We start from the raw sequence: 12,822 nt of genomic DNA, 5'->3' as shown, positions 1-12,822 counted from the left end.
ATCTAGTGCTGAGTGAGAAGTATTGGTCTGGGCAGGCCTGTTGCAGAAGCAGAAGGTAACAGCTAGAAGACACAGAAGGGGCACGTTGGTAACCTCAGAAGAAACTGCAGGTCAGCTAATGCTGAGGAGGGAACAGAGAGTCCCAGGGAGAAGAGGCAGAATAAGAACAGTGCAGCCCTATGGAACGTAAATGGGGCAAGAACAAAGAGAAATGGACCAAGGAGTTCAAAGCCCCAGGCACAGGCACACAGCATAACCTGATGGCCAGCAGTAGGGAAGCAGTCATTGGGCAGTAACCCTCAGGACAGGAAGAGTGCAACAGAGCTCTCAGGCTGCCCTCTTGAGGAAGCAAAAGGAGAGAAAGCACCATCTCATACACCCACCCTCGCCAGGTCACCATTGCTACTGTCCACTGCCCACTGCCCAGACCACTGAGGCCATCCCCACTCTGCAGAGACCCCTGGGGACTGGCTATTCAGGACTGAGGCTCAGAGGGAGACACGCGTGAGCACCCACCGTCAGCAGACAGGCAGGGAGAGGAGCTCTGAGGGGCTTCGGACACGTCCACTCCCGCCGGCTTGGGGGATGGGCCTGCAGCTTCTGAGCTCGGGTCCTGAGGAGAGGGCCCGGCTGAGTCCGGTGGGCGGTCCTTGGCAGCGTCATTTCCATCTGGCTGGGGCGGCTTTCCCTGCGAGGAGCCTGGAGCTTGCCGGAGGTGGTGTTTCAGCCTGGTGCCCGAGGAGAGGAGGGTCTGGGTCCCGGTGGTTGCTCTCCTCACCTTCCAACCCTGGAGTCCCGGAGCTCGGAGCAGCCCCCGCCGTCGCCCTGGGAGGAGCCTCTTCTTGAGGCTCTGGACTGCCCGGGCGTACAGCATGGCCCGGACTGCACACTCTGCAGCCATTGGCTTCTGACCCGCTCCTGGCGAGGTCTGGCTTATCCGCTGTGCTTCTGCCAGTTTCAGCTTGTAATAGTTATACTCCAGACTACTGTCATCAGACAAAAACCTATATAACGAAACAGGCACAGCAGGACATTGCTAAAACACCAGCATGCGCACATCATTGCTGCAAATACACTTCTGCAACTCTTTTCTACATGATGGCTTCTCTACTGTCGAAGGTTCCAGTCGGCTCCACCAAGGATCCAGAGCTGGTCCCAGGTCACCCATTTTGCCCAATGACTGCAGGGCAACCAGGAGCTTTGAGCGGTGGTAGAATCCTCCTCCACTTCTGTCATCAGCGGCCATGAAGGACTCATAGCTCCTGGAGGCTCAGCTACACAAACCAGTTACGCTGGAGCCATGGAAGCATTTTGCTGCCAGCACACGACAGGCACTGCTCCTGGACTCCATTTTCGGAAGGTGACACCCTTGAAATGGTGGGCGCTCAGTGACCTTTTAACTATATCATTTACTCTAATAAGAAAGTACTGTATTTATGATGAACATTTTAATTTTAAAAAGTTCTATTCATGTGAAGAGGCAATAAGGCAAAAGGAAGACAGTTTAACAAATAGTAGCAATAAATCACCAGTAGCTGCTGTGACATATCCCTCATCTTATACACATTCTTTGCATGTATATCGCAGCTCATCCTTAAGCCAGGACAGCAGGGATGCAGACTTCCAAGACTGAATGAGAGAGGGCCACAGGGCAGGTCTGCAGCAGGGCTGGTGCTTGAACCCTGATGAACCTGATTCACCCTAATGTTCTTCCCAGTGGTCAACACCACTGCTCAAAATAAACACCTTACCCTTCGCTCTGGACACCTTCAGAGCGACGTAAATGTTGCTGTCTGCTCTACGGCAGGGATTCGGAGGGCTGATATTTAAAGACCTACCAGTAAGCAGGGTCCTCCTTGAGAAGAGCTCTCTCTTTAGGAGACAGGCTGCCTCCAACGACACGTGTGACCAACTGATTGATGATGTCCACCACCTTGTGATCTGCTCGCTGGGGGACAGCTAGAACACACAAAAGGGCTTTTCTGAGAAACACTGGACCACATGGTGACTGGGAACACCAGGACAGAGTCAGGGGCTTAGGATGGAGCTTAAGCAGGCACTAGCAACTGAAATTCTCACTCATGAGAGACCAGCTTTGAAAAGAGGAAAGCAGAGTGTTATTCTAGAAACCAATGTATACAATATCCTCCCAAAAGCTGTAACAGCGTATCCACCAGGGCAGAAACAGTTACAGGCTTACAATAACACTACAGAGTAACGTATGTATATGTTCTACAGAAGGAAATAGCATGCAGCACTCCATACCACTTCTCATGTATCATTTAACTTGAATGTTCACAATATTAAGGGAAAATATAAAGAGATAACATGTATTTCGGTATAAAATATATAAAACATTTGTTTAAATTATGATTCCCAATAGTAAGGAGGGAAGAAAAGACACATAAATATGGAGACATAGAAAAAGAAAATATACCAGGAAGTTAACAGATGTTATCTATGGGTGGTAGATTTATCAGGATTTCATTTTCTTTGTGCTTTATCTACAAAATATAAACATACATGTGTTCTGTCCCCAGAAAACATACATATATAAACTTACAAAGAAAAATTTCCCAATTAAAAAAGTCAATGGCCCCAAGTAGAAATATTTGCTGATGTATGAAAACATCTTTAAAGTGTGAATTTCTTCCAATATGACTATAATTTACGACGTCACCAATAACACAGGAGAACATGTGTCCTCAAATAATAAGACTGTGTAGTTTTCTGATATTTGCTAGTTTTAATAGGACAGAATGGACTACTTGTTCACTCAGTCAATAAAAGCCACCCCTGAACTGGAGGTTTTCGTTTGTTTTGTGGAGTGACTGCATTGTCCTGTTCCTGCCTATGTCTGAGTTATAACTTTGAGTTATTTTAAACATCAGTGGGAGCTCCTACACAGGATAAATCAATCTTGCAGCTGTTATGTTTTTGCAAGAATTTTCCTTTTGAAATTGTTTTCCTTTCTTTTTGTTATTGGCTCTCATTTTATAGAACTGCTAATTGTACATGATTTTACAGAAAATTAAGCGTTCTAAATCAGCAGCTTTCAGAAACAAATGCCAATAAGTTGGTCACTGCAACCATCTCTAGAGAAAATGACCATAGCAAGGGCCAGAAAGTGGACCCCAGCAATCCTTCTCCTGAGACTATATCCTTTTAAAGGAGGATTTAAAAATAAAAATTAAAAATAGAAATAATGAACAAATTAACCAAAGATGTCATCCCAGTGTTTCTAACATACTGTAATGAAAACAGCGGTGGGGCAGTGCTGGTGCGTCCACCCGCTGTCCAGATAGCCAAGACTTACAGATGCCAATTACAAGGGGACCGAGCTCTGCTAAACCTCAGAAGCCTGTAGTAAAAGGCAACATGAGTCCAACATCAAGGGAAAGGTGAGATAATTTATGTTAATATCACGATGCAGTGAGAGCTGTAAGAACACAGGAAGGGCTTTTGACAATCTTGTCAAAGAGTAGGTGGTAGTACAGTGGGGCCTTGACTTACGAGCATCCCGACTAACAAGTTTTACGAGATACGAGCCATCTCTCGGCCGATTTTTTGCTTTGAGTTGCGAGCTAAAATTCGGGTTACGAGCCAGCTTCAGATACCCCACCGCTAGTTGGTGCAGCGAACGTCACAGTGAATGCCACTACATCAGCCCAGCGTCACGCGTCTTACTCGTTAACTTTATGATTTGACATACGAGCAATTTGAGTTACGAGCTCTGTCACGGAACGAATTAAACTCGTAAGTCAAGGCCCCACTGTATTTTCAATACAGCAGGACTATACTGGCAGACCCACCTGCCTACCAGCACCATGAGGGAACAGTGGTGAGCAACTTTAAGTTACGGGTGACTTTTTCCTCCAGTATTATTGTTACACTGACTTTCTGTTCCATCACTTGGGGGCTGTACTGAGGAAGGGGGCCTGTTTCGGTCCTGAGCCTGCTTCTGGGAGTAGGTGTAGCCAAGCACCTGTGGTGGGACCTACCAGTGCTAGTGCAGTAGGTGCTCCACCAGTCTATAGAGGAATGAAGAGATCCAGGAACAAATGGGTTGGGGCAATGGAAGTGGAAAACGAAGTCAGTAGGAAAGAGGACATGACCACTACCTACGTGCACGAGCCCTCAGAGGTTTAGGCTTAGAGCAGTCATCCTGAGAGCTAAGGAGTAGGGACAAGGAACACCAAACAGCGAGTCATGTCTATTACCTCCTTATTGGCCCTCCCCCCCGTAAACCAGCTGTTAACTGCAGATCATCAGGTGTACCTAAGCGATCGGTCAACCCTTAGCCAGTCCAGAAAAGTGAGTGGGTGACTCTGTCATCCGGATCAACCAGGTTGTCCATCCCTCAATGCAACTCAAATACAGCCTCCTTTTGGCTTCCCTAACTCCCCAGGCTGGGACCTCTCCTACATCCCCTTTAATCCCAGCATTGGAGGGGCTGATTTTGGTGATTTCAGGAGTCTGGGGTCTTCTCAGAGACAGTTCCTAGCATTTCCTTCTCCTTCTAGGAATACCTGAGATTGGGGGGGGGGGGGTGCTGTTTGAACTGAGCTTTTTAACTTTGGCTGCAGGATAGTAGGAACCTCCAGAATACGCAGGCAAAATTGTTAAAAATATATGTTGGTGGTGCTTTTTGTTAAATTTCACCTGAGGATATATTTTTTAAAATATTTTTATTGATTTCAGAAAGGAAGGGAGAGGGAGAAATAGAAACATCAATGATAAAAGAAAATCATTGATCAGCTGCCTCCTGCAAGCTCCCCCCTGGGGATCGAGCCCGAAACCCAGGCACATGCCCTGACTGGGAATTGAACCGTGACCTCCTGCTTCATAGGTCGACACTCAACCACTGAGCCACGCTGGCTGGTTGGAGGATATTTTCTCCATTGCTTTTCTTTTCTTTTTCTTTTTGTTAATCCTCACCAGAAGATAATTTTCCATTGATTTTTTTTTTTTAAAGGGAGAGTAGAAGAGAGAGGGAAAGACAGAAAGAAACATCAATGTGAGAGAACACATCAATTAGTTGCCTCCTGCAAGAGCCTGACCAGGGCATGGGCTGGAGAGGAGCCTACAACTCAAGTACGTGTCCTTGACTGGAACTGAACCCGGGACCCTTTGGTCAGCAGGCCGATGCTCTATCCACTAAGCCAAACTGGCTAGGGCTCCATTGCTTTTCAGAGAGTGTGAAAAGGGGGAAATGTGTCTTGGGGGGAGAGAAACATTGATGTGAGAGATACATTGACTGGTTGCCTTCTGCACTTGCCAACTGGGAGTGGGGAGCAAACCCAAAAAAACCCAGATACTGTCCTTGACCAGGAATCGAACCTGTGACCCTTTGTTGCATGGGCTGACACTATAACCACTGAGCACACTGGCAAGGGCTGTATGTGCATTTTTCATGGTAAGGGCTGTGGCTTTTCATCAGATTCCCAAAGGAATGTCTAAAGACTCTTGTGTGAGCTGAAGATTCCTCATACATGCTCATGGGACGAATGCAGACAGACATGTACACTAGCCAATGCAAGTTTTCTGCTAAAATTCTGATTTGTTTTCAGTTGGCTAAAGAACTTCTTGTAAAATCTCAAAGAGTATAAGAGATATTACCAAAAAACCCCACAAAAAACAAAAAACAAAACACCCCACCATGAGCCGTGCCTGGTGTGGCTCAGTGGTTGGAGCACTGGCCCGAGCACCAAAGGGTTGCAGGTTTGATTTCCAGTCAAGGGCACATGTCTGGCAAGTTCATCCCCAGTGGTGTGTGCAGAGGCAATCATTGATGTGTCTCTCCCTCTCTCCCCCTCTCCCACTCTCTAAAAATCAATGGAAAAAATATCCTTGGGTGAGGATTACAAAAAAAACTAAAACCCCCCCAACAAAACCCATATAAACAAAAAACAAAAACCAACAACAACACCCATGAAGAAGAAACAAATCACAACAAATAGAAACATTTGCTGCTTTCCTTACCATCACTTAAACCACTCAGAGCTCGGGCCTGAATTTCAGGTTTGGTAGGAGGAACCATTTTCTCATCTTGAGTTGGCGCAGGTTCGGCTTTCTTGACCTGGAGTGGACACCCACTGCTGACCAGCCAGGCCTTCAGATGGTCTATGTACTCTCTCCCAAACAGAGTGGAGTCTTCAAAGTTGGGAAATGCGGCAGGAGAGGGAGCTATATCTTGGAGGCCGACAGCCTCTAAGATTTTCTCTTGCCGGAAAGAAGAGGCCAAGGAGAACGTCTGTCCCAGAAGGGCTAGAGACTTCCGGCAGAGAGAATTGGTGGTCTCTAGGGCAACGGCCAAGTCCAGGGGATTACTAAGGGTCTTCATTTTGACACTCAGCTCGTAGGCATTACAGGCCATGAGCAGGGGCGTGACACTCTTTAGAAGCCGGTCTTGAAGCCTCATTATGTACTTGTCAAAGGGCTTTATGATTTCAAAAAAGCAATTTTTGGTCTTCACAGCACCTTTGTCTAAAAGCATGTTTAAAAACTCATTATCAACTCTGGGTGTTTTCAAAGCAGAGTGCTTTAAAAATTTGATAGTAAAAAAGCAAAAATCTCTGTGCTCTGGTTTTAAGGAGCATTTAAATGAGGCAAGCATTTTAGCACAGGTTTCAGTTTCAAGTTCAAAGAGAGTCTGGAAAAGCTGGGAAAATTTAACATCATCTTTTATGGTGTGAAATCCTGCCCATTTGATTATTTCTATCCCAAATCTTGAAAAAACATCAGACTTATCTATGAGGTCAAAACTCATCTTTCTTCTTGGGAGACGAATGTCCTTTAGATTGAGCCCCAGAGGGATCTTCGGAGGGGGGAATTGGATATCTTCTGTCCCTGGGTTTGCACCTAGGGTCACATCAGAACTTGGGGTGGTTTTCTGGATTTGGTTAGTGCCCTGAGTTTTGGGAGTAATATGGTTTATAGTGGGTACTTTTTTTGTGCTCACGTTCCTCAGTGTGACAAGTTTCCCAACCCCCCCTTTAGGTGCAAGCAGGCCCTGAGACTCCCCCTTTCCTAGGAGGGCACCCTCCTGATCAACGATGTTCAGACCTCGGCCTCTGCCCTGGACCTGGCCACTGGCCCTGAGCACAGAGTCTGCTTCCCCGGGACGGTCCACGTCATAATCCCGACTCTCTTTCTCCAAATACTCTTTCTCAATCAGCCTGGAGGACCCAAAGTCTCCCAGTAGTGCAGAAGGACCAAAATTATACTCCTGTGACCAAGACGATTCTTGAGAAACTGGGTGGCCAAGGTCTTGTTCCCAAGAGCTACGGAGTGTAAATTTCCAGTCTGGAGAACGGAAATGTCCCAATTTCCGGTGGCCAAAGACCTGATCTCGGGAATCAGGGTGGGGAAATTCCAGATCCCGGCCACATTCTTTGCGAAAGTAGTTGTCTTCATTTACAGAAGGGTTGTTTGACCTGAAGGAAGGTCCTGGAAATACATCACCTCTCAGGCCTTCTCTCCCAGCATCTCGAGAGTGAGCCACAGATCCGCCCAGAGTGTATCTGCTGTCACTGTGAATGTCATCATACATATCTGCTCTGACTCTTGGCAGTGTCCTTATAAGATCTGAAATAAACAATCCAAAAGGAAACACAAAGGTACTTTAGACCAGAAGGTACAAATGGACAGTCCATAGACTACCAATCAGCTGGAGTGCTTTATCTGCCTGAGTGCATTTTAAAAATTCCTATTTGTTGCCATTATTTTAAATGTGTGTGGTTTTCCTTAAATCTGGAATTACTACTTTTTATTCAAAAAGAGACCTACAAGCACTGGGCCTGCATCTATCCTAATGATACTGCATCAAGGCTGGGGAGCAGTGCCCCTTAATCACTCAGATCTCCTGCCCTTGCTCAGCAGGCATCTGGTTTACAAGCCCTTTTTTATACTCAGGAAGGGTGTCTGGCCCTCAAATAACCTGGATTTTTAAAAAATATATTTTTATTGATTTCGGAGAGGAAGGAAGAGGGAGCGAGAAATAGAAACATCAATGATGAGAGAGAATCATTGATTGGTTGCCTCCTGCACACCCACTACTGGGGATGGAGCCTGCAACCCAGGCATGTGCCCTTGACCAGTCCACAGGCTGACACTATCCACTGAGCCAAACCAGCTAGGGCAATCTGGATTTTCTTTTCTTTTTTTTTTACTATGACTGGGACACTTGTGTATTTCTACCTCTATCATGAAGCACACAGTTTTTTTTAGAGGTTGCCACCTTCCTTGCCTTCTAGTAGGAACTCTCAGCCCATACTGCCACCGAGGCAAAAGCCACATCTGACACTACCCACTACAGCAAACTGGGCCACAAGCTAAGCATATGACCCAAAGCTGGCTGATATACTCCCTCTGAAAGGTCCACTGGGCCAATGAATCCTCTGAAAAAAACAGAGACTAAAGTAGGTAAGAGAAAAGGCAGAAGCTAAACAAGCCATCAAGAGAGGCCACAATGGGAACTGAATAATATGTGATTTTGTTCTCCCCTCTGTGTAGAAATGAGGAAAATAGGAACCTATATTTGCATTTGCTTATTCATGTACAAAGAAACTCTCTAAGAAGGTAGGAACATAAGCAAACTATGAGCCTCAGGGAGACTTTGTACAGAGTGCGTTTCTAACTTTTTTTTTTTAAATGTTTTTTGATTTCAGAGAGAAAGGGAGAGGGAGAGAAAAAAATATCAATTATGAGAGAGAATCATTGATTGGCTGCCTCCTGCACGCCCTACACTAGGAAATGAGACTGCAACCCAGGCATGTGCCCTGACCGGGAATTAACCGACCTCCCGGTTCATAGGTCAACGCTCAACCACTGAGCCACACTGGCCAGGCTCTTTCTAACTTTTAAATCAGAATCTATTACCTAGTCAAAAGTCAAATGAAAAGAAAAGGGACAGAGAGATGCCATGAGATAGTAATGGGCTGAAACCAAAGGAAGCCACATCTTTATAGAAATCCAAGTTTATTTGGTCAGCAGTACTTACCGAGCACATACTGTGTGTGGGCACTGCTTTAGGCACTGAAGTTAACAATATACCGGGAGGCTTGGCATGAGGGACCACACTGTGGGGGAGCCTTCTAGGCAGAGGGAGTGTAGGGACAAATCCCTGATGTATGACCAGTAGGGAATGAATATACCAGAGGGAACGAAGGGCAAAGTGGTAAGAAGGAAGCTCCTAAACTCTTGCATATGGGAGTCCCTTTGGGACCCCCAGGCATCCTGATTTAATTAACTAACTAGCGTGGGGGTGTGACCTGGACATCAGGGTTTTTAAAAGGTCCCAAGATGATTCTAACATGCAGCAAATTTAGGGAGATACAGATGGAAGGAAGGTACAAGATCAAGCCTGGCCTTCAAAGGGGTGCTGGAAGAGTCTGAGTAAGATGGAAAGCCACAGACGGGCTCAGAGCAAAGGAATGATCTCATGGGCTACTGTGAAGGCAATAGACCAAAAGGGAAGAAAGTGAATGTTGATGTTTCAGCAAGGAGTCCACTGGGATGATCTAGGTAATAATGACTACTGATGATGTGGGGAGGGAGGTAGCATTAGAGGTAGAGTGGTGGCTGGTTTCTGCACAACAGGATTTTCTGATGACTTGTAAACCAAGGCATTGAAAAAGTGCAGAGTAGAACAGGGACAGAGAAAGTCCAACTGATGAACCATGCAGCTCTGTGACAAAGAGATGGTTCCAGAACTATCTAGCAACCTGCTTGGTTATTAGTTCACCCCTCCCCAAACTTTCTTTTATTTATTTATCTTTTTAAATATATTTTTATTGATTTCAGAATGGGAGGGAGAGGGAGAGAAGGAGAGAGCGAGAGAGGGAGAGAAGGAGAGAGGGAGAGAGAGAGAGAAATATCCACGATGAGAGAGAATCATGGATTGGCTGCCTCCTGTACACCCCGTACTGGGGATCAAGTCTGCAACCCGGGCATGTACCCTTGATCGGGAATCAACCCCAGGACCCTTCAGTCCACAGGCTGACACTCTATCCACTGAGCCAAACCAGCTAGGGCTCCCAAAACTTTCTTGAGGTAACAATATAAGTATTGGTGTTGGAGTCTCATACCAAGATTTATGTCTCTGTATACAGTGTGTCCCCCAAAAATGTATAGAGACATAAATCTGACAAAATCAGGTGATAGCTCAGTTTCAAAAATGAAATGTATTTTAATAAACACTGCCTTTATAATTATACAAAGTGTGTGTATATATTTTTGGGGGCACCATATACATATACATGTATATAAAGTACATATAGGTATATGTCTGTGTGTGTGAATATATATATATACATATATATACATATATATATGTATATATATATATAAACACATAAGTATTCTGGATTACATATTGCTAAAAGAATTGAAGGATGCACAGACTACTGCAAATTTAGTTACTTCTGAGGTTAAGAAAGCAGCTAAAAAGACTTTTACATGTTACTCTTAACCATTTCTCAAGTCTTCCAATCTTTTATAACAGCTATGTTTCTGTGCACTGCTCATGTAATTTTTGAAAACTCCATCAATTGGTTTCTCCAGGTCCAAAGCATGTAACAACAGTTATCCCTACTTAAGACTCACTCAACCAATGCTAACCCTCCTCCATGCCAAGGCTGGCTCAGGGGCTGGTGCAGCAGCAAACAGCACAGGCCCAGCGATGAGGCCTGGAGGAGGCCAGCCCATAACAGAGGAGTGAGCACACAGTGTATTTGGGGCCGGGAATGGCAACCAAATCAACCTCAAGTCCTGCTGGGGCTTCCTGAAGAAGGCATGCCGGAGGGAATCAACCAGGCAGAGCTGGGATGGGGAGGGATTCAAAGCACAGAGAGGTGGCACAGTATCACTGAAACACAAAGCCCAAGGCAAAGAGTAAGGGTTGGGAACCTTGTGCATGGTAGTGAGGGACCTCCATGGCATCCTGTAATCGTGTGGGCACCGTTTTTGATTCGGCTGGCATGGTGTTTCAGAATTTTCCAAAGGGAAACATTTTCAGGCAGGGCCTGTGTCAGCAGCTCCACAACCCCTTGCACCACCCTTCAGTCTTGCACACATCACTGTTACCTCGCTGCTCCTGCACTTATCTGAGGATGTAACCCCAAAGTGGGAAGCCCCGAGAGTCCAAGCAGGGCCTTGGCCCAGCAAGGGTGGCATGAATAGATCTGTAGTCAGGACAGATTTGAGAGGAGTGAAGCCAGAAGCTGAGAGGCTGTTCAGTAGGAGATTATTGAAGTAATCCAAGCCAGAACTGGTAAGAGCTCAAACCTGAGCAGTGGTGGTGAGGATGGAGCCAGAAGATTGATTCAACAACCTTTCTTTAGGTGAGGGAGGCTTTCTGGGGAGAAGCTCCTGGTAATGATAATACCTTCTTCTACATAGTGATTTAACATGCAGATCCAGAGAAAACTTCATTTCCCCTTAAACAAATAGGAATATAGGGCTTGAAATCCTCCTGCTCTGACCCTAAATGCCTCATTACCCGCCCCCCTCGGCTCCCAATCAAGCACTTTAATTTACCTTGAGCTTTAAATTGGAGAGCTTCACCTACAGCTTCACCACTGGGGTCCATGTGATATCTGTTAGCTTTTTCTTGTAGCACGGCATCAAAAGTCTCCTGTGCAATTCGCCTTGTAGCCATGTTTCTCTGACCTGTAGCAGAGGAAAAAAGACACTAAGAATGACAACGAATGCTCAGAGAGCTGGCTCTCCATTTCACCTAATCTTCAAAGTAAGGAGGCAGTAACCATAATCCAGCAAGGTACTTCAGAGAAAGGTCCGATTATTTCTAGGGGCCTCTGCTCTCAGGAAGCTCACAGGTATGTGTTGACTGAAAAGGAGCAAGACAAGCATGGTGATCTTGGACAAGTGATTTTGTTTCTCTAAGACCATTTCCTCAGAATCCTTGGAAAGCTCTATGAAAAAAAGTCCTCATCTCCTGGGGTTGCTGGAGGACTGCGAGAAGCAACACACATAACTGACGGTAACAGTGTAGGGGAGTGGGAGCATAACCCTCTCACATGGCAGTTAGGAAAGATGTGACTGTTCCCGTTTTCTAAACAGAGTCAACGACCCTCCAGGAATCCCTGACTAGTAACAATGAGCTGGTGACAGTTGTAGGGAAGGAACTCCCACGACCTCATTTACTTGCAACAACCCAATGAAGTGGGTCCTGTTATGAATGACATCCATCAGAAGAGGAAAGGGGAGCCTTGAGCTAAGTGACTCACCCAAGGTCAACCATCCAGGGCTGCAACCTGGCAAACAACACTAGTAGCGGGGGACAAAGCCTGAAGACTAAATAGAAAAAGGCCAAGAAGCAACACGGAGGAATCCCCGGGTGGCCCGTCCTTAACCACCAAGATATCCCTTCCAACTTGAAACCTCCAACCCAAGACCCAAGCCTGCGCCTGCCTTGCAAGTCTTCCTTGTAACCATCGCCTCCTTTTCCATCCTTTAGTCCTTTTTCCTAGGGCGCCCCTTGTTCTCCTACTGGCGAAGGGAAGGGTCTTCGGGCCAGGCGGCCCGGGACCAAATCAAGCGACCTAACCTTTCTATACCTCCGATTTGACCATCTATGGAATGGGCAGCCAGTGATGGGAGTTGCTGCAGGGACTGAACCCGTTAAAAATGGCAAAGAGCCGTAGACAGCGCCCTGCCTCCGTGATCGCCTCACGCGAAAGGCCGCTTCGGGCTCGGGTGGAATGAATGAGCGAGGAAATGAATGAACCCCTTCGGGTGCGGTCCGCCTGCTCCCGGTCTCCGAGGATGAAGAAAAGGGGGCCTCGGGCCCCAGAGGCCGCA

General features: G+C 46.3%; 1 protein-coding gene across 4 annotated transcripts in view; it reads right to left on the bottom strand.

The window, feature by feature from the left end:
- The window catches only part of SUGP2 (SURP and G-patch domain containing 2), a 64,486-nt gene that overhangs the window by 51,421 nt on the left and 243 nt on the right, over window positions 1–12,822 (bottom strand). For all 4 annotated transcript variants that reach the window (XM_006778339.2, XM_015557740.1, XM_006778341.2 and 1 more), the window contains exons 2-5: window positions 11,539–11,670; window positions 5,983–7,587; window positions 1,839–1,959; window positions 517–1,004 (exon numbers count right to left, since the gene is read on the bottom strand). In XM_006778339.2, the coding sequence (XP_006778402.1) occupies window positions 517–1,004; window positions 1,839–1,959; window positions 5,983–7,587; window positions 11,539–11,659 (2,335 nt within the window). In that variant the 5' untranslated portion in view covers window positions 11,660–11,670. The remainder of the gene's footprint in view (window positions 1–516; window positions 1,005–1,838; window positions 1,960–5,982; window positions 7,588–11,538; window positions 11,671–12,822) is intronic.

Source organism: Myotis davidii, unplaced genomic scaffold (assembly GCF_000327345.1).
Source record: "Myotis davidii unplaced genomic scaffold, ASM32734v1 scaffold448, whole genome shotgun sequence".
NCBI lineage: Eukaryota > Metazoa > Chordata > Mammalia > Chiroptera > Vespertilionidae > Myotis > Myotis davidii.
This window is presented reverse-complemented; position numbering and strand designations above follow the sequence as displayed.